The sequence below is a fragment of the Acanthisitta chloris genome, unplaced genomic scaffold (genome assembly GCF_000695815.1).
Source record: "Acanthisitta chloris isolate BGI_N310 unplaced genomic scaffold, ASM69581v1 scaffold23576, whole genome shotgun sequence".
Taxonomy (NCBI): Eukaryota; Metazoa; Chordata; class Aves; order Passeriformes; family Acanthisittidae; genus Acanthisitta; species Acanthisitta chloris.
In genome coordinates, this window is record NW_008676811.1 from 5,962 (window position 1) to 27,265 (window position 21,304).

General features: G+C 45.5%; 1 protein-coding gene across 1 annotated transcript; it reads right to left on the minus strand.

The window, feature by feature from the left end:
• Positions 1–10,149: 10,149 nt before the first annotated feature.
• Positions 10,150–20,936, minus strand: LOC103803711 (chymotrypsin-like elastase family member 2A; the record flags this gene model as incomplete). The annotated part of the gene is made up of 12 exons (XM_009076284.1): positions 10,150–10,158; positions 10,670–10,807; positions 11,205–11,296; positions 11,723–11,821; positions 12,231–12,405; positions 12,639–12,663; positions 12,774–12,808; positions 17,710–17,862; positions 17,999–18,144; positions 18,843–18,979; positions 19,701–19,829; positions 20,839–20,936. Coding segments are annotated over 12 exons (1,236 nt in total), but the record flags the coding sequence as incomplete, so codon positions are not given.
• Between the last annotated feature and the right edge of the window lie 368 nt (positions 20,937–21,304).

Here is a 21,304-nt window from a genome sequence, read left to right on the forward strand (position 1 = left end):
TGTGTTCTTTCTCAGTTGATCATACACAGTTTCCATTCAATCTGAATTTGTGTGGCAAATCCTCCTTGCAGGGTAGAAGGAAGCATCAGGAAGGCAGGTTGGTGTGTGCTGCTCATCTCCAACAGTAAATCATTTCCCAGCTTACTGAGCTATTTCTCCTGTACCAGCAGAGATCTGATTAAGAGAGTAGGGTTAGAGCAAACTATTCCTCTAGGGATATCTCTACCTCATCTCTACAGGCTGCTGTGAGGAAGCCAAGCCCTGAAGTTGATAGCACATGGCATGGTTAGGCATCATCAGAGCTCTGCTGCAGTAACTCATCATCCTTCTTCCTAGCTTGGTGATCCCTTTAGCCTCCCATTCCTTCCCAGCTGCTCAGGCCAACATTTCCTGACTCACTGCAGCTGGAAGGGCAGTGATGAGTTTGCAGTGCTTTCCTCAAAGTAGGATGGCCAAGTCCATGATGGAACAGGCACAAAGGTCCTTCATTATAAGCCATTAACATTTAGCTGTGGTATCCAAGCATTTGCCTGGTTATCCCCTTCCCTTCCCCTCTCCAGAGTGGTTTAGAGTGCACAGCATCATCATTAGCCCAGGCCTGGCTGGTAATTGCCCAACAGTGAGTGCTCTGCTTGTTCTTCTGGCTCCTCATTGCCTTCAGCTCTGGTGATGTGCTGACAGCAAGGTCCTGCTGCAGGAGGGGCCATGGGGGATCTGCATTCCTCCCTACAGAGAAGGACTGAGCACAGAGATCCAGCTCAGTCACCTGGTGTATACCTGACATGTATCAACTGCCTCTGCTCCAGCACAATCCAGAGGAGAATTTGCTCCCTACCTCAGGGATGGCTGGGACTGTGTACTGGGAGGGACTTGGATCTCCTAGTGTCTCTGATAGCCTCTCTGTGGGGAGTAACCAAATTTTAGCTCTCAGGTGACTGGGAAGGACCTTCTCTTACAGGCTGGTCATCCCACAGGGTCACTGCACATGTGTCCTCTCTCCTCTTCCTGACCATCACCACCTTCTGTAAGACTGTGAAGACCAGCAAGGAGACTGGTTCAATGCTGTCACCACTCTGCTCTGTGCTCCCAAGGATATATTTGCCTTTGATCTGTTCTACTCTCACTAATTAATGCTCATTGACTTCTTCAATGAGGTGGAGAGAGGATGTTTTCCTCTGTAGCCCTTTGGGACAAGAAGAGGCCTAGGCCAGCTGAGGACAATGAGGGCAGCAGGATGGCATTTCGTAGCAGGTTGTAGGTGGTTCTGGAGCACTGGGTTTGGATGGCAAAATATTAACATTAAGTTTGTTAGGCACATTTATCACACTCTTCTGATGCTAATGAAGCCCAGCAGGGAAGCAGCAGTGAGGGAAGGGAGAGCCTAATCAAATGATCCTGAAACAAATAGGAAACAGAGCAATGGCACAAGAGTTCTGGTCAGTGCCTGGTGAGAGGCAGAGGCTTAAAGAAGTTCTCATGTTCCATAAATCCTTACCTGAAGCTCTAGGTAAGGAGATGAACAGCATCTTGTTCCCCAGTTGTTTTGGAATGTCTATGTGGGCAAGTTGTAAGTATTCACACTGCAACTGAAAACATGGATTAGTTGTGCATGGTTTTAAACCATGTAGGTCTTTTCAGACCTGTGGCAGCCAATTGTGCTTTCCCATGATCTTTAAGTTGGTTCTCAGAAATTCTTAGGCTGATCTTGCGCTAAACTGTTCAGAATCTGAGTCATTCATTCAGTGATGCATGAGATACCTTTGGTATTTGGACTGAGGTCCAATCTGTCTATATATTGTCTTACTATAGAAAGGTTGGACTTTCAGAGGGAGCAGGTCAGACCTCAGCTGATGGGATGGTTTGTACAGCAAAGGATGCAGCTGATTAGCAGCTGCAAGCAGAACCATTCATGGGCAGGATGGAGATGACACATCCCCAGTTGTTTTGAGCGAGAGATTTCCCCAGCAAAACTAGAAGGTCATTCCTGTAAGATCCTACCTGGCCTCTTCACTTCGTTACTGAGGTGTGTGGTGACCTCTCCTGGTGGATGGAGAACGTGCCTCGAGTTCAGGTCTGGCTGAAAAAAAAGAGAAAATGGAGCAGACACTGCGAGAGGCTTTGATAAAATGATCACTTCAGTCTCGGAATGAAGATCGTGGTACGTGCAGTACAGGAAGGGGCTGAGTGGCTCTTTCACAAGGTTTGGACTCCAGGAGCCATGGAAGTGTGTGTGAGTGGTCGTGTCTTGGGAAGGCACATGGTTTGTGTGTGATATATGAATGCTTTGGCATGATATTTAAAAGTTTGAGTGTCACATGTTCCGGTGGCTAAGTTTAGTTCCAGCACTAGCTGTGTTGATCTAGACTCTTGAAAAGGATTTTGCAAAGTGCAAGGAGAGATGGGTGAAGGGAGGACATCTCTTTAGCATTTTGTCTGGGGTAACATTTGCCAGGTTTTCCTTTGGAGCCCAGCTCATCCTGGCATAGCTGGAGCAGTGTCACCAGTGCCCATTGATCCAGAAGGTTTGTTGGCCAAGAAGCCAAACCAAGGGGCAAGAGGTCACACTATCCCAGTGTGCTATTTATTGCTGCATGCCATTTGTCAGTGTGGAGGGTGCAGAAGGAGAAACCATTTCTAGAAATGGCTAAACAGCTACAGGAATGAAATGGCACCTGTCCGAGGAGTTGCTCTGGTTGTTTACATCCTCTCTCCCTCCCCTAATGGACTGGTGATGCACCTAAAAATAACCTAACTAGCTAAAAATGTCCTCATTACATAAACCTGCCCTCCACGAAACACTCTGTAGGTTTTGTTCAGCCTGTGGGATAGTGGCACTGTGCACAGTCTTAATTTTGGATCCCCAGAGCAGGATCCCAATTGTCCATTGGCTGTGACACATCTCAGACTCCTGGACTCTGCCTGACTAGAGAGTTGTGTTGGTCAATCCCTGAGCTTGAGAACAGGGAGCTAAACTATCCTGATTTTTTCTTTGGAATTCATGTGCATTATTCTTCTTCCTATTAACATTACAGCCCTTTTCATGGATGCTTCTCATCAGTTCTGCACACTGACATGTGCTCATTAGGATCAGGAGGCAAACCCTTCATGTCAACCCTTGCAAGCAGTTGGTTGTGCCAGGGATGCCATCCTGGAATTCCACAGTGGATGCACACGAGGCTATGTGTGAACAGAGAGAGAGCTCCTTCCTGCCTCGGGTGGGTGAGCTGCAGTGGGGAGAATGCAGCCTCATCCAGAGCTTAGCAAAGCTGCTCTTTCTCAGGAGCTCAGTGTGGCTGTGGTGACTTATCACCCACTGTTCCTGATTTGACAGCCCTTCTTTGTTTTCCCAGAAAATACTCACCATGTTTGCCAAGCTTCTGGAAATAGCTGCATCCTTTTGTGGTGGAGGGTGGCATGGCTGTGGGCCAGAGGGGCAGGATATTTTAGCTGGTGCTGCTCAGCACAGCGTGATGGACCAGCAGCTTTTCAAACACTAACCCTTCCAAGGCTGAGATAAGCTGCTCAGGCTACAGCACTGGAGCCTGTGCTCATGCTGGAGATAAACTCCACTGTCAGTGCCACATTCACACCTCTCCTGTCACATCAGGCACCCATGGCCCTGCCTGTCCCACTAGTCACTTGCTGCAAAGCCTCAGCTCGGGGCTATCAGGTCCTGTGCTGTCTAGTCCACAGAGTCCCCAGGGCCTCTGTGTGTCCTTGTGGTGACATTGAGGTGGCTAAAGGGAATAGTGTGGGCTGGACTAACTTTGTCACCCAGGATTGTCACCCAGAACTTTGGGCTCAACCACTTCCCCTTGGGATGCACTGTCTGGGCAAAGGAGGAATGGAGTAGAGAAACTCCAGGGCTTGGTGTGAGTTGGGGCTGTACAAACACAGGGCTGATCCTTCATGGGAGTGCAAACATCTAATGCACTGTCTGAAATCATAGTAGAGAAATCTATGCAAGAATAATCAGTACTGGCCAAGTAGGGTAAGAACAGAGCCACAAAATCTGCTTTTTATACCAAATAGTGCTTCAGTGCTCTCTGAAACGTGGGAGAACCATCCAAAGGATCTTAACTTGAGCACCCAAAACACATCTTTGAATAAAACCACTTTATGAACAGGTGTCTATGCTGCAAACCCTTAGCTGTGTTTAATTAAACCCAACACATTAGTATGGCTCCTCTTCGCACAGCTGATAGATGCCTTGGAGGCAGAAAATGCTTTTAGTGTCCCTTTCCCACTGGAGATTCTTCACATAACTTCTGCCTTGTTTGACTAAGAGGATTTGTTTTACCCTGTCACCTCCCTGAGGATAAGAGCACTTTTTTTTTTGCCTAGTGTTGAAGTGTGAAGACCATTGTGAGCCATGACATCATATCTCAGGCCAGAGCAGATCAGGAAATGAGCAAGAAGGCCTAAAATATTGGCCATAGGAAGAATGAATGGAGGAGAGAAGGGATATGATGCAGCAACATTCTTCAGCCCAGATAGGTCAGATGCACCTGACAAGTGCAATGGGACAAGAAGATCTTTCATGCTTTAGCACATGATGATATTTTAGTGCAGAGAGGTGGTTTGTGAGAGGTAGAGGTGAACTAGGGTGCAAATCCTCTAGGAGACTTGCTAATAAATCAGAGCTGCTCTCAAGCAATCAGGAGTAAAGGGAATATGGGCCTGAGCAGCTAGAGTGCTCCAAATCTGTCCTTTCTCCAACTCTAGCAGGCTCAGAATGAATTCTGGGTCCTTATCTCTAATCACAGCTACAACTGTTCCCTCCAGACACATCAAAACTACCAGTGAGGAAAGACAAAAGTATATTAATGGCTGTTGCTCTTTTGGGAGTGGGAGGGAGGGAAGGTGGTAAAAGGAGAAAAACAACAAGCTCCAATTTCTGGAAAATTTAATGTCATTTTGCCAAAAGAAATAATTATTAATATTGATTCATAAATGGAATAGTTTCAGCTATTTTTGAACTGATATAAACCAGAATGGGATTAGGCAGTTGAAAAAACCAAGAAAAAAACAGTATCAAAAAGGGAGACAGGGAGGTTTGTAAGGTAAATTATCTCTGAGTTTTACTCAGTGGGTTACAAAGCTGAGGGTTGTTTTGGTCCAAGGTTCCACCATCTGTGGTGCTGCTCACTGAACTCAGAGCCAAGATGAACCTTTGGCTGGGTCATCTCAGCCTCATTTCACCCTCAGTGCAGGAAACCTTTGTTAAAGTTCAAACAGACCTGACTTACAGGTGTATCTCACTCTGCCTTGCTGCTGGCTTTGTAAAGAATCTATTCTGGAAAATCCTAGAGCACATTTCTCTCTCTTTGTACCTCTCCTTGTTGCCTTGTGTCAAGTATTGAGAACAAGATGATTTCAATTTAAGGCTTAGCTACTTTTAGGTCTTTTATTCTGTGGTTGTCTGGGGGACAGGATTGGTCAGTGATTGGTGTTCAGAGGTGGAAATGGGTGTCACTTTGATGATCTTGCCTGCAGTCTAAGCAACTGTTGGTCCTGTATTTCTCCCCTGTACGAAGTGTGTGATGTTCCCCTGTCTCACTGGAGTGATATGAAACCAGTTGTCGAGGCAAGAATGAATGAGAGTTTCTGCAGGTGCTCAGTAATTGCCTCATGACCAGAAAGCTCCTGGAGGAGAAACTCTGCCTTTAAAACTTCTTTACCTCCTAACTATAACACTCTGTGGCTTTCCAGAGCTATTTTTCGCACAACCCTAATCATTTAACTACTGTGCTTTAAACCTCAGAACAGATCTCTACTTGTGCAGGTCTGAGAGCTTGACTTGGTACTCCTTAACTTCAGAGTAAGTACTTTCATCCAGTCCCTCCAGGCTGAGCTTCTAGGCCCAGTGCCCACCAATTTGTTCCCTAATGATCCTGCCAGCTCGAGGCTGTGAGGAGCAAGTGTTGGTGAGCCATGTGTGGAAGGCAGAGAGCTCAGCAGGCAGGAATTCCTGGAGCAGCAGCAGGAGGAGAGGGGCATGACAGGAAGAGGAGGTTGATACTTGGCTGAAGAGCCCATCACAAATAGTGCAAGAATAGCAGTTCTCCCTCCTGGCTCCAGATTCCCTTATCTGGGAGGGCTGAGCGGTGGAGCCTGTCGACACCTCTGCCTCACACCCTGCTCCACTCTCAGCCTCCTGCAGATACAGAGTGGCTTGAACAAGTTCCAGTGCTCCCTCCCAGAGCTTCCCAGGGCCCTGCCACCCAGCACCACTGGGTGACACCACTGCCAACACCAGCCAGGCGCTTCCTGTGTCACATTCCCCACTGGAGAGCCTCTTGCCAAATCCTCATCGTCTGACACAGTCTTTTTAGGAACAAACGAGCTAATTTTAACCTGAATGCCACAAACACCTTCCTGAAATAGATTCTGACTCTCTCCTGCCTTGTGCATGTTCTTGAGAATTTAAAAACAAAGTCCTCAGGGTTCACAGCTAAGCCCTGTCAGCCCCAGGAGGGAGCAGAGCCTGTCAAAACCCAACAGAGCTCCCTGGGAGGAGCAGGTACCTCCACTGGAAAGTGCTGTCACTTAGACCCATACTGAGCTGTGCAAGGACAGGAATGTTCCATAGAGACAGACACTCAGGTGATGCACATCACAAAGTTGTATGGTCCAATCTGGATGAGTTGTGCTGTATTTCAAGGACTTTGCAATAGGAAGAATGTGTTTTCTAGACTGGCTGCAGCCAGATATGGCACTGAAAAATAGAGTGGATGGGCTTAGTGTCCTCTGTGGTTTGCCTAGGGCAATTGCTCTAATCACCATCCTTTCTTTTTGGGGTCTAACTAGATGAGCACTGGCCTAGGAGCCAACAAAGTGGTTCTGATGCCACAGCAAAGTCAGTTTGTGTCTGGCTGTGCTGTCTTTGAAGGGCATGTGCAGCAGTGACCTGCTCCAAGAACAACTGAAAAGCACATACAGAAGAAATAGGAATTATTGTGAGATGAGGACAAAGAGCACAAATTCCACAAAACCACGGGGGTTTTATGCTCCTGCCTTTTGCTGTTTCCATGAATGTGAATACGTGAGCTCTTGCACTGAAAGATCAATGTGAGCCTGAACTGCTGCTTTTAATTAGCAGAGTGTAAAAAGCTGTGTCATTAAAGAAGTGTCTGAAGAGGAAAGGAAAAAAAAACGTTTCCAGGCAGCTGTTGTCTTTATGTTGCTCTCTTGGGAGTGACACACACATCCCTGATGTTCCTTTAGCCCTGCTAATTAAGCAGCTCCTTGTACCTGCAGGTCAGTGGCTCAGCTAATGGACTCCCTGCAGTTTCCAATAAACAGCAAAAGGCAAAAGGCCCTTGGGGATCTAAGCAGATCCTGACTTGTCTGTCCTTGGGGCCTTTTCTGAGCAGAACTGCAAGAAGGCACATGAGACAAAGAAGAGGCTGATAGCCCAGGGTTTGCCAGGGTCACTGTGTATGTGGCACAGGCTCTGCAGGGTGGGAGGCTGTTAGCCAGAGGAGCTGCTCAGCTTGCCACCGTCCAGCTGAGCACTGGGAATACTGCTGGCTCACATAAGGGGAGTGCAAAGAGGTTGGTGTTACTGACACTCTGGCACCTGGTTCCAGCTGGGCTTTGATGGATGAGAACAAAAGTGGCAGCAGGGCTTTGTGTGCAGAGCTGGGAGCACACAGTGAGAAGACAGAAGGGATTTGGGGGACAGGACTTCTCCATTCTGGGTGAGCACCTGAATTATCCCAGCTCCTGCACAGGTTGGCACAGCATTTGCTCTCTTCTCTGGCAGAGTCATCCAGGACCTTCGAACAGTCACTTTGAAGTCAAATTGATTGGTTTCAATGAACTAGTTTGGTTTCCAGGTTCCCACCTCATCCCATTTTGACACATATTTAATAATAAACTCCTTAAGACCCTGAGAAACAGCACAGAGCCCACAGATTAGGTAACTCACTGGTTACCTAACTAGTCAGTGAACAAGTTGAACTGCTCAGTGAACAAGTTGTTAGCCAAGTCAAGGGCTTGGCCTTGACTTTTTGGCTTCCATTTCTGCATCTAGGACATAGAGATGATCCCAGCTGGCCTGGAATATGTGAGAATGGGGAACAGTCATTGCCAGAGTGGGGCTGGGAATCAGAACCAGCTAAAAGTTGAAAATTACTCCAGAATATATGCTGTTTTCTATTCCATTTTGCTTCTGTCTCCTTTTCCCTGCTCCCTGATTTCATGTTCCCACCAATGCCTTGTCCTCAAAGACTTGTTCTGCCCTTCTATGTCCTTCTGCATCTCAAGAGGAAGACGCTGGGGCAGCTCAGTGTCATTCCCTTCTCGCCTTTTCCCGAGTGTTTTCCCAAGTTCTCCCTGCCCGAAGGATCGGGAAGGGTTGGAATTCTGCAGGTTCGGGCAGACATGTGGCGCCACCTCGTGGCCACTCTGGGAACTGCTGCTGGGAGAATCCAGCTGTGCTTCTTCGTCCACATCTGCCCAAGGACCAGGACAGTTTGTTTTCCAAGCTTTGCCTTTGTCACTCAGCAGTATGACCAGTGCAGGATGGCTAAAATAACCCCATCTGACTCTATGGAAATGAGGTGTAGCCGTTAAGTGGTGCTGGGGAAATCTATGGGGAAACTGACTGTGTTAGAGCAAACTGGAAACTGCTTTTATCCCTGCAAGATTTGCCTAGTCCAATGTATAGGTCTGTGCCTTTCACTAGCTTGGAATCCACTACCCTTTCATAAGCTTTTGTCTGATCCAGAGCTAGAAAATCAGTCCAGAAAATGTTTCATGGTGCCACAGTCAATCTCAGAGTTAGGCCAACCAACCTGGTACAGCCCCAGACTCCATCCAGTCCAAGGTTACTTGTATGTTAGGCATAGATAACACAAAAATGTTTGGAAACTGTCACCATATCAAAGCATCAGCCACATGCATAGAAAAGCAGCTCATCCTCCTTCCCTGAGGAAGGGAGAGGGACAGCCCCAAGCTGAACCAAAGCATGTTTTGTTAATGAACACTAATTGCCATCTATCAAGCACACAGGGCCATTTTCTACTATTCTCTAAATTAAAAATCCACAGCAAAGCCTCTGAAGAGATGAAGATCAGAACAGGCTCAATTTTCCATGCAAATAAGTTGCCTCTGATCTTGGCCCAGGATTTTCATAACAAGCAGAGGCAGCAGGGGCTGCTGAGTCTCTGAGCTGCCCCGTGGTCCCCAGCTGTCCTCTCCCCATGGCCTTCCTTTCATGCCTGCTTGTGGAGGGATCTGTGCACCTGAGGCACTTTCCTTCACTGACTTGAAAGTTGTGCCTTTTCAACCACATTTATTTCTGTCTCCCTTTTCCTGGCTTTTTCTTACACATTTGATCCCACTTGGTGGGTGCTGACAGGAACCAGATGAAAAGATTCCAACCTTTCAGTGTCAATTTTGGGCATCAACCTGGAATAATATATGTGGGTTTGAGTCCATGGGACTGTGTTTGTTTAACTCTGTGTGATTTCACCTGTGCAGCTTCCACACAGCTCCAGGAATACTGTGTTCAAGCATTTTAAAACACACCACATCACCATCCCCCTGGATTTGAGACTGACTTTAGAGAGAGGGTTTTTTTGAAGTGTTTGATTTGTATTCCTCATGGTTTTCTGTGATGCAACTTGATGTAATGATTTTCTTTTCTTTGCTGTGAAAGTATTGCAGCAAGTTCCTAGCTGCCTTAATGGAAAAATCTGAACCATGTTCTTGCAGATAGCTTGGAAATTAAATGGTATTTATTGCCTTTATTATATAATTAATTATTCTCATTTCATTTGTATCTCCAAAACAATGATCAAAACCTTATTAACTTCTCTTTCATCAGGGTTTTGCTATTCCATCTCTTGCTCTCTACAGTTGTGCTTTGCAATAGTTCACTGGAGAGCTGTACAGGACAGCTTGAAAATAGCTCCCACAGGGTCTGAAAGGGTTTTGATGGATAGATTCTGTGTCACCTACAAACATAAATCTAGAAGAGCTTTACTGAACTGAAAGGAGTCACACTGTACAGATTTTACCTACCAGTTGTCCTTCTGATGGAACTCCACCTGCACTTTTGTGCCTTCTCCTTGTTCAGAGACACCTTCCTAAGCCTCTGTTAGTGTTTTAGGTTCCCACGTAACATACTAGTTAAAAATGTCAGTGTGGCTAGGAACAAAAAGAGAATGTTATTTAAAAGAGCAGTGTGTGCCTGGGGCAGCCCAATCACTTCTCATCCTGTCACATCTCAGCTACAAAGCCTGGGAGAAGCTCATTTTTCCATGTTGCTTTAATACCAGGTGCCCTGTGTTCTGAGTTGGCACCTTCCCCCAAAGCAGGTGAGCCCAGAGTAGGAAGGTTCTCCTGGAGGCTCTGCTGGGAAATGTGGTGAAATCCATTCCTCTGCTTCTGGCTCTCCCCGTGGGTGATGCTCTCAGGGCTCCAGGTTGGTCTGGAATTCCTCTGGGTGTGAGCATCTGAGCTCAGCTCATCCCAGGACATGGCAGGGCTCTGTGCAGCTCCCACACTAAGCTGTTGGCAGAGAGTAACACCCATTAGAGCTGTACTTGCACACAGCAGAGCCTTCTGCTTCCAAAGGTCCAAGTTCCACATGCCCCAGCCCTTAGGGAATGGCTCATTGTCTAGGAAGTCTCACCCTGCCAAATGTTCACCTCCTTACTTGTTGGACAGATCCTTGGCTCCTTTCCATCTTCTTTTTCTTGGAGATTTCTGGGTTCCAGTGACACACCAGGCTGTCATTTTGGACACTGTAGTTCTTATTACCAAGAAGCCAATAGGTTTTCATTTTCCCTTTGCCCTGGGAGAAGAAAGAGGAGAGCAGAAAACAACTGTTTTCATGGGATGTGAAGCAGAGCAGAGAATCACTATGGCCATACTCAGGTGGTTCCACACAGGTACAGACACAGTAGATGGATTTCAAAGTACACAGTAACACTTTTCCATCAATTATAAGGAGTAATGTGTAGCCACTTCCAACTGAATTAGCAAAACCTTGGGGACATGGTTAAAAGTTGACTTGCAATTCACAGAAGAGCAATGACCAAATCTATCATAGAATCATAGAATCAACCAAGTTGAAAGAGACCTCAAAGATCACCAAGTCCAACCCTACCATCATTACTAGACCATGGCACTATCATCTCCTTCCTACCCATTCAAGGCCTTTGCTATTGCAAAGTTACAGAAAAACTTACCTTGACCTCTATTTCTCCTCTCAGTTCAATTTCATATGCATCATCTGTGAGAAGAGCTTCATATGTAGCAGAACTGATGTGGATCTTCTGTGCTAAGATTCAGAACAGAGCAGAAATGAGTGATTCCCCTAATTCCAGAGACCATGCACAACCCTCTATAATAAATACCATTTATTATTTATCTACCTCCTCTTTTGGCACAAGGGATGTGGCTCTACCTACCCATGGGAGTCCACAGGAGTTTCTCTTGCTGATTTGATAACTTGTGTATGTACAGGGGTAGTGGGAACAGGATATCCTGCACTTGATGGTTCTTTGGATGGATGGAAACGAGTTCTCTGGCCTGGGATATTCCCAGAAAATGCTCCTTCTCCTGTACAGCCCTTATTTTAGGCTTGGCTGTGGCAGTGTGAGAGAGTGTTGGGGGTTTTCCTTTCACTGCAGGAGTAGGAGATGCTGAGCAGAGGTGTGAGCCTGAGTGGTGGGGAAGGGGCAGGAATTGTGCCTGTGGTACTTACGCAGGCTGGTGGACTCCATGCGAGAGGCTGTGTTCACTGTGTCCCCAAACAGGCAGTAACGAGGCATTTTGTACCCCACAACTCCAGCCACACAGGGCCCTGGGAAAGCACAAGGCAGGGAGAAGTGGAAAAAGTGCAGGGGGATGACCCATACAAAACAAACACCTTTGCTAGTCACTCTGGATGCTCAGAGAGACATGGGAATTGGGATTACTCAGTACACGTAGGGCCTTGGCTGCACAGCATTCACTTAAGGAGAGAAGTCATTATTTGATTAGCTGTAGCTAATTGGTGTTGATATCAGGAAGATGCACTTTGACTATACTAAGTTGCTCCCCATCCCTTTCCACACTGATGCAGGCAAAAGTCATTTTGTCTCACTGTTCCTGCTGGAAGCAGGAGAAATACCCATCCTGAGGACGTGGGGAAATGAACAATTCCTTTCTCCTCACACAACTGGACTGTGTCCTACCCTCTTTTTGTCCTGCCTTCCCCTCAGCCCACGTACCTGTGTGTATCCCAGCCCTGAGCTGCAGCTTGCCCGTTGGCATGTGAGGGATCCCAACTTGTCGCACCGCTGCCACCAGATCCAGGGACATTTTGGCAATCTCATCGGCATGTTTGGTGCCATTCCTCTCTGGCAGGCCACTCACTACCATGTAGGCATCACCAATGGTCTCCACCTGATGGGAAGGGGAATGTGTCACTAAGTGGGGGACACTGAGCTTCCCTTCCAAAGGGAGAGCAGAGTAAAATCTCTCTCGGCTTTTCAGCACTCGCCAAGCTGTGGTGTCATCCCTGTCTTGGATTTCATGGATTTTGGTCAGCTGGCCTGGAGTGTTTGATATTCACCAGGGAACAGGGTAAGAAAGGTTTCAGCAGCTCACAAATTCCTCGTCTGTGGGTTTGCACTCACCTTGTACACGTCGTAGGACTCAATCCTGGTGTCAAAGCAGACATAGAGATTGTTGAGCATCTCAACCACTTGCAAGGGAGTACAGGAGGCAGCAATGCTTGTGAACCCCACGATGTCTGAGAAGAAGATAGTGACCTGTCACAGGGAGAAGCAAAGTGTGAGGCCAAGCTCTCCAGGTGGCAGTGGCACAGCCTTTGAAGAGTGAAATCCAGAGCAGAACAGCCCAAGGCACAGACTGCACAGCTCAATGGACACAATCCTAAACAAACAACCTCTGGATATGAGTTCTTTGCTACTTTGACAGATACCATTATCCTTATCTCCAAAATTTATCCCCTGCACTTTTGTGACTACCTCATGCTAGGTGGGAGACTGAAAGTCAAATGCTTTGCATCTCATGAGCAGTGATCAACACAGTGATCTTACAGAAGCAGGGCCTGATTTTGCTTTTAAACTGATTTAAACAGTGATAGGCATCAAAACTAGATGCCCTAACACACTGAAATAACAACCTAACTGCTGTCTCTGATGAATTAGGAAATGCTAACTGGGTTTTGTTCTCTTCAAATGGTGTTTGTTATGATCAAGCAATTTGCAGAGAAATTCGCTTCTCAAAAAAAAAATCTGATTTATAAAAGAAAGATCAAAAGAAACTGTAATCAGTGAATTGAGGAAGGGAAATGTGTCTTAGAGCTGTTGGCAAAGAATGAAGTGTTTCTCCTCTGTGCTGCCTGAGCTGTGTCAGTGTTTAAACTCCAATCAGCCTTGCTAATACCAATTAATCCAGAAGAACCATCTTTTCACTCCCTGCCTTGCTTCAGCTACTTTTGATGTCATGACTATTGTGGATCATAATTAATTGTGCAATTACAGGTTGTTGTGTCGATAACGACACCTCCAGATTAAATGCAAACATTTCTCATTGTGTTTCACAGCTGAAAGTAACAGAGTGCGTGTGAGAAAAGAGAATTGAATCGCTGTAGCGTGAGGATTTGGGCTGTGCAGCACAGCTGCTAAATTCAGCTTTGACAGCAGTAATCTCTTCTGATTCTGCCCATTTTACAAGGAGGAAACTCAGTTTTTGCTCCTATGTTCTGGTCACCCTATGGTTCTGGTTGGCTCCTGTGGGTTGGCTCTTCAAGCCAAAGAAGACAACTTGCCAGCATAGGATCTTTGACATCTAAAGCTGCACTTCTAGAGGTTTCAGCTCTTCTTCCTTCCCCATCAGCCCAATTGCTTCACTGCACATTGCACAGCTCTTTCTAAAACCCATCAGGATTTCCACACTCAGCTGTGGGTGCACAACTAGGTCCCTCAACACAAGGTAAGTGCTGTTTTAGCTGAGTCCTTTTCTACCCTTGGGGATATCATCCTCTCCATTTACTAACCTGATCATAGTTTTCTGCCTCAACCTTTTGGCATTTCCTTAGCTGCTTGGCCACAGATTTTGGCAACATCTGGTGTAAGAGGTCCTCAGCTATTTGCCTCTCCCTTTTCAAGTCCTCTGTCTTTGCCTTGAGGTTCCTGGCATAGTTGTGAATCCAGTCTGTCATTTGCTTGAAGGACACCAAGACGATGGGGTAGATGAGACAAGCTACCACTAACAGGCTAATTTTAAGGCTCATTGTGGACAGCTTCTCTTTAGATCTCTTGAGGAGCTTCTCCTGCCCCTCCTGCAGCAGGCAGCTCTGTGCATAGTGCAGCCCTGTCACCAGGGATTCCAGGGACACAGAGTCCTCTGAGCCCAGGAATGGGATGACAAAAGAGATCCCTTGGGTGAAATCAAGTGATAGATTGACATTATCCATCCAGCACTTATGTGCAGTCTCTGAGGAGAGGATGGCATAGTTCAGAATGGCAAAAAAGTGATGTAATGTTTTTTGAAAGCTCAGAGATGCTGGCAGGGAATGAGCTCTGAGCACAGCTTCTCTTATTTGGAGGATGAGTCTAAAAGCTGCAACGTCTGCCCAGTCAGGATTGTTTCTCATAGCTTGGAGGTCTTCATGGGGACTCCCAAAACGCTGCAGCAGTTGGGAGATCACCCTGGATAGCACCTCCCTGGTGTCCCCTGAGATATTCAATTTGTGCCTGATGTCAGAGATGTAAAAGCTACAAATGGAGCTTTTCTCCTCCTTGCACTGGCAGTTCTCACAGTTCAGTTCTGCTTCCCTTGCTGTGCAGAGGGAGCTTAAATTCCCTAAGAGCTGAGCATGAAATGATCTGTTCCTCGTGTCTGCTGCTGGGAAGAGCCAGCTGTGCCTTTCTTCCTGCAGGAGAGTGATGAGATGAGCAGCCCAAAGGTTTTCACAGGAGGCAAATTCCTGAAGGGCTTTCCCTGTGTTTCTCCACATTTCCAAGCTGTTGCTCAAATCAGAGGAGAAGGCTCCAAGGAGGCTGCAGAGGGACACAGTGCATGCTGCCAAGATCCTCTGAACTACTCTCTTACCACCAGCACTGGAGGAGGGAAAACATCTGAAATAATGACAAAAATAAGGATAACAATAGCCAGCACCACCACCCACCACCGTGGGGTTGTCTGAGCCCCAAGGGTGTTTGTTGCAGCTCCTGAAAAACATAGCTGGAGCTGGCAGAGCTATATAACAACTCCCAGCTATTCTGAAACAAATTGCAGCAGCTGAATGCTTTGGAAAGATGTTTTATTCTATTTAGTTCCACCTGACACTGATTGTTTGATAAAGGAAAAGATCTAGTAAACAGTTTTTTCTTGACACTCTCTGAGCTGCAAAAACACATGAGTATATATCCATGGTATGTTAGACCATTTTTCTGTTGAGTATTAAGACTGATAAAGACATTTGCTGTAGGTTTTATTCTCCTTTTCATAGTCTCATAATCTTCTATCCAAATCCTAAGGAAGGTCATGAAAAGATGAGTTACTTATTCCAATGATCACAAACCAGAACGGTTCAATTTTTTTATTCAAACTTTAGAATTTGGTTTAAATAGGCATTTCCAGATGATGAATAATTTCTGTTGATTCATTCAAATGAGCTCAGTTGTTTTCACAATATTGGCCAAATATTTCAGAAGGGAAATGAATCAAATTTGTTTGGTTTCAGTTTTTCCTGAAGCATCTGCACATCCAATTTTTACTATTTGAGCTTCACCATTACCTTTCACACTGCACAGAATTGTCATCTGTTCTCCAGACAGCAAAATAACCTCTAATAATTTTAATTTCCAGAACTATTAATCAATCATTTACAATCTCACAGGAAAACAACTCAGGATGTGATGCTGAAGATGGAAAAACCTGAATACTTGGGAAATCTTTATTTACATCGATAGAGAACAAACCTCTGCATGGAAGAGGTGATTGAAAAATCTCTTCTAGGATCCCTGTTCTTTCAGAGAGAGGAAATCACATTTTTAGGAAGGTAAATAAGCCCCCAATAAAGTCTGTTATTTCTCAGCAGAGGCTGCTGTTAGGCAAAACAAGTTCCTCCTGTGCTCTCTGCAGCAGAATGGTGGTCAGGGGGTGTAAAGCAGAAGCAAATTTATTAAACTACAGCCCCAAAAGATGATAAACAGAAGTATTTATCCTATTAATTTACTACAGTATATCTTTAATAATATATATACTTCTATTTTCAGTCCAAAAGTAACAACAGCAAAAAGTCTGACTGAAAAATAAAAACATGAAAAATGTGTCTCTGAGCATTTCTATTCTCACAATGAACTCTCAATCTTTTCCTTACTCTATTTACTCCTTACCTTTGGGTCACTTCCTTTCTATTTTTAATCAGTGGTTTTACTCTTGGAAACACCTAAATATGTGCCAGGGGTGGAAGAATAAAAAAATCCACCTTAATTTTATACCTCCTAATTTTCCTTACGATGAAAGAGATATAAAAAATGGCTTTAATTTGGTACCAGGCAAAAAAGTGATGATTCTCCTTGTGCTTTGTAAAAAAACCAAAACAACCAAAACAATCTTTATGCCTGTGTGGCAGCCAACAGAGACCATTCCAAGCTCTTCACCTGACTGAAAAACAAGCTACAGGATGATGGAGGAGACAGTTCTGCACGCACTGCTGGATCCCACCCTTCCCCTCACTGGGTCCCAAGGTCCCAGGGGTTAAAATTTCTCTATTAAAACATTTGGAATCACTCCCACACTCACCTGCATGGACCTGCTGCCACCTGAGCTGCTTTTCTGCTGGGCATTGCCACTGCTCACCCTGCTGAGTCCTCTCCCAGCCTGTGTGCTGCCTCCAGCCCTGCAGAGCATCACCCCCCTGAACCCTCCAGCTCTGCCCACAGCACAGCACAGTGGGCTCACACCTTCCCCCAGGGGAGCAAGCTCCAGCCCAAGGCAGGGGACAGCAGTGAAAGATCTCCAGCATCACCCTCAAATACAAGCTCTGCTCTTGCCAAAGCACAGGAAGGAGTGACAGGGATACATGTTTTGTTTTCATCTTGCCAAATGTACTGTTTATTGCAGTATTGTTGGGTGTAACACTTGTGATGTTAAAAGCATCATTTCTCAGTCCTTTGTGATCAAAGGTGTCATGATTATGACTTTATTCAAGCTGTTTTCCTTCTTGACATCTCTCCTTCAGTTCTCTTTGGATTAGTTGGTTGCCATAACCTACAAAACACATAAAAAAAGTGAAACTTCAAATCACAAGACACAGGAATTGGTGAGTAGTAAATGTAGCATCCAAGATGAAGGATTATAACAACGGAAATAAGGTTTTTGCTCCTCAAAGTTCACACTGAAGTGAAAAATATTGATGTTGCAGATTTGAGCAGCATGTGCTGCTTTGTAGGCTGCAATTGCAACAATCAGTGGATTGATAAATGGAAATTGGAATCACTAAGATCTTCATGACTACAAACAAAGCTCTAGGATAACAGGAGAATTCCTTCCTAAATACCATGACTATTTAAAAAGTGAAAACATCTGGGATAACTATTTAAGAAGAGGATATTTTTGACTGGGAATGGCTGTAAGAGTGATACAGGTCCCTGAGCAGGTGGCAGAAACCAGAGAAGCTCAGCAAAGCCAAATGTGTGTATCCTCCAGCTGTTGACACCTGGACCTCACCTCCTGGATCCAGCTGTTGTAAGCAGAGACCCGAGTGAAGACAGAAGGTTTGTGGTAGTAGTTGCAGCCAAGGGAAGAGCCAAAGCTGACGATGCCGTGAACTTCCCACCTGCCATCAGCACCTTGGCAGTTCAGTGGGCCACCAGAGTCCCCCTGGGAGGAAAGGGAACACAGTTAATGGCAATCACAGCATGAACAGCTCCTCTGAGGGGCTTTTTTAAGCTTTCCTCCCCATCAGGCCTGTTTGTGTCTGAACCCAAGCCCTAAGAGTGGTGTTCTCTGGACTCACGTTGCAACTGGAGATGATTCCATCCCCACCAGCACAAACCATGGTGGATTTCACAGTCTTTCCCCACCAGGTAGGCTGGGAACAGGTGGCATAATCCACCACCAGCAGAAGGCCTTGCTGCAGGATGTCAGGAAGAGGTCCATTTGCTGGGAGGGAACAGAAACAGAGGACTCTTGGGACCACAAGGCACCAACAGAAGGACAAAACTGCACTGTTAAGTTTCCCCTGGGATCTGGGTACCATCCCTGCAGGTAAGTCACTCCACAGGGGCTGTATTAAAGGAGAAGCTGTATAATCCATTCCTCACCTCCACCTTTTTATAAAGGGGAAAAAAAAAAAGGCCTTAATTTACTAAAAATTAGCATTCTATTCAAGAATAATCTCATTGTTAGAGAAAGAAAGGGCTGCTCTTTGTTCAGGAGTCTGCAATTTACTGATCCCTCTAGGAATTGCCTCTTGAGCTGAGCTGACACTTCTGCTGAAGTCTCTGACTAGTCACATCGAGTCCCTTATGACTTTTCAGTCATTCAGCAGGTGTGTTGGGATTAGCAAATGTACCTGTCTGCTCACTTAACATATGAGTTACAACAGCTCCTAAAAGCTCAGTAAAGGCCCCTGTGGTGCACTACCAGCATTGTGACAAGCCAAATAAACCTGAAAGGCAGGGAAAAATCATTTTGTGTGAGTGAAGTGAGCTCTGATAGAATAAACTACATCACTACACTGAGTTTGAAGGGATCTTGAGCACCACCAATAGGTTTTTTTTTTCCAATCTGTCTCAAAGGGGAAGGAAGGACCAAAAAGATTTTGTGTTCCACAAGTCTGCAAATGTCCAAGTACTCACTCTGCAGTCTCCCCCAGCCTGTCACGTAGCAGGCAGTGTTGGAGGACAGGATGCTTTGGGCAGGGGGCAGGCAGCCTGGCTGGATCTGCTTACTCAAGGCCACGTGCTTAGAGAGCTTGATGAGAGCAATGTCATACCTGTGGTCACAGATTTGAGAGTGGGAGAGAGAAAGGGAAGAGGCAAAGAGGTTTGCAAATGGATTGAGACATGAATGCTGAGCTGTTACACAGCACTTGGCCTACTCAAAAGAGGTGCAAGGAGATTAAAGTGCATAAACAGTAATGATTCCTCCATCCCCAAAGCAATGGGGAAATCCAGGGACTGGGAGGCTATTCCCTGCAGAATGTGCATTTTCCTGCTGGCAGGAAATTGTCTTTTATAGGTTTTTTTTCCACCAAACCCAAGCATGTGTTAGGACTAACTCAAGCACTTGGAACTAGGGAATTTTGTTACTCATGCCCTTGGCCTGCAGCAGGACATGGGGATTCTTCAGTCACACAGATAATAGAGTCACTGATCAATGATCCACACTGTGTCTGTGCTGTTTTTGGAGGGATCCAAAGAGTGTCGTATAAAATACTTCATTCCCCTCCACGTACAAAATAAACCATTGCACAGAACATCTTCCCACCCCAAAATGTCAGCTGGAAACACAAGTAATCATATTCTCTTGAGGGGGAAGGTACAAATTAGAGGCTCAGCTCTCATCTGAGAGCAAAGCTGTAGAAACACCACTGTAAGCTGTAACAGGAGGCTCTGAGTGTTCCTGCATTGAGCTGTCACAGCTCTGGGTGAGCTTCAGGCAGCTTAGGTTTTGTCCTGCATCTAAAAACTGTGGAACACCTACCACCAACTTACCCATTGGCAACATTCTGTGGATCCCACTTCTCATGGACAACGATTTTTTCTGGAGAAAGTGCAACTGATCCTTTCTCCTCCTCTGCGAGGTTGTATTTCCCAAGAAACACTCGATAGGTTAGGGAAGAACTGGGCAAGAAAAGGATCAACACTCAGTTATGCTGCTCAGGTATCTGCAGCTTTGCCACCTGAGAGGTTCACTACAAACATCCTTGACTGTAATCTCTCATCACAGGCATGATGTGTCTGGATTTGCTAAGGGCAAAGCTCTGTGTTCTAGGCTTAATAATCATTTCATCTCCAAGATGTCCTGTCAGCTCCTGCTTAAGGCTTCATGAACAAACCCAAGGTGCCTCCAGCCTGTGCAGGATTCATATTCTTTGATGCAGTAAACAGTTTGGGCTTTTTTGACAGCCATAAGTAGCTTCATTAACAAACAACTGTGTGATAGATATACCACAGAGTCATAGAACTGTGATCTGTCTATCACACAGTTGTTTATAGTGTATGTGTACACTAATATGTAGGTTTTGCAGTAATATGGATAATGATTTCTAGTGTATTTCTACATGTATATATAGGATTTATAGTCAGAACCTGCAGCTAACCCTTCATATTTCATATCAGGGTATTTACTACAACTTAGTGCTACGATAACCATAAGCTACTAAGGCAAAATGGGGTTGTCTTTGTGGAAACAGTTTTGCTGATGGAAGAACATAGCTGTACCTGATCATTTCTTTGCTGTTCTGCCCCATAGTGTAAGAGTTTACTGAAAATAACTGGTACATTCAAAACATTTGTGATTGGATTGATTAGGGAATCTGTGAATCTCAATGCCCTGTCATAGACACAGGCAGCACAGCTGAATTTTAACAGCAGCCTGAAAACATGGGGGTGTTTGTAGTTATTTATGGAAAATGAAGAGTATATAATTCAGGTAGCTATGAGGGATTTTTTCCCCTTTTATTTTAAGAAAATGAAAAGGTGTCAAACATCTTCTGACTTATTAGTAACGATGAAAAGATACGATGTGAAACTCAGAACTCTGGGAAAGGGAGAAGTGGCATTTGGGTGGTTTTTGCTGCATCATCTCACCTGCTCATGCACTGGGTGCAGGTTTGTGTGCCTGACTTACCTGATGCAGTGAGCAGCTGTCATCACCCAGTTGGTTGCAATGAGAGATCCTCCACAGGTGTGACGCCATTTGCCATTGGAGTTGTACTGAAGGGAGGCCTAGGATCGAGGCACCAAGTAAAGCTCAGATTTTTTTGCTTATTAACTTCTTATTGCTTCATTTTGCTCCTGCATGCAGCACACAACTTGCTGCTGGAAGATACTGGAAGGCTTTGAAGCAACAAACTTCCAACTCTTGGCCACAGAAAAGCTTTCCCTCCTTCCCTGTCATCCAAAAGCTTTTTTAAAGTTGCTTATTCCAAAGCTCTCACTAAGCCTGGCCCAGGCAGAACATTCCATTTGCTTCAGAAATGTATTGACTCCATGTACAACCATGCTCCGGTAGGCATGGATGCTATGCTGAATCCCACAGTCTTCCTGCTTAAATAGCCCCAATCTACTTGACTTGAAGCATGAAAGCCTGAAAA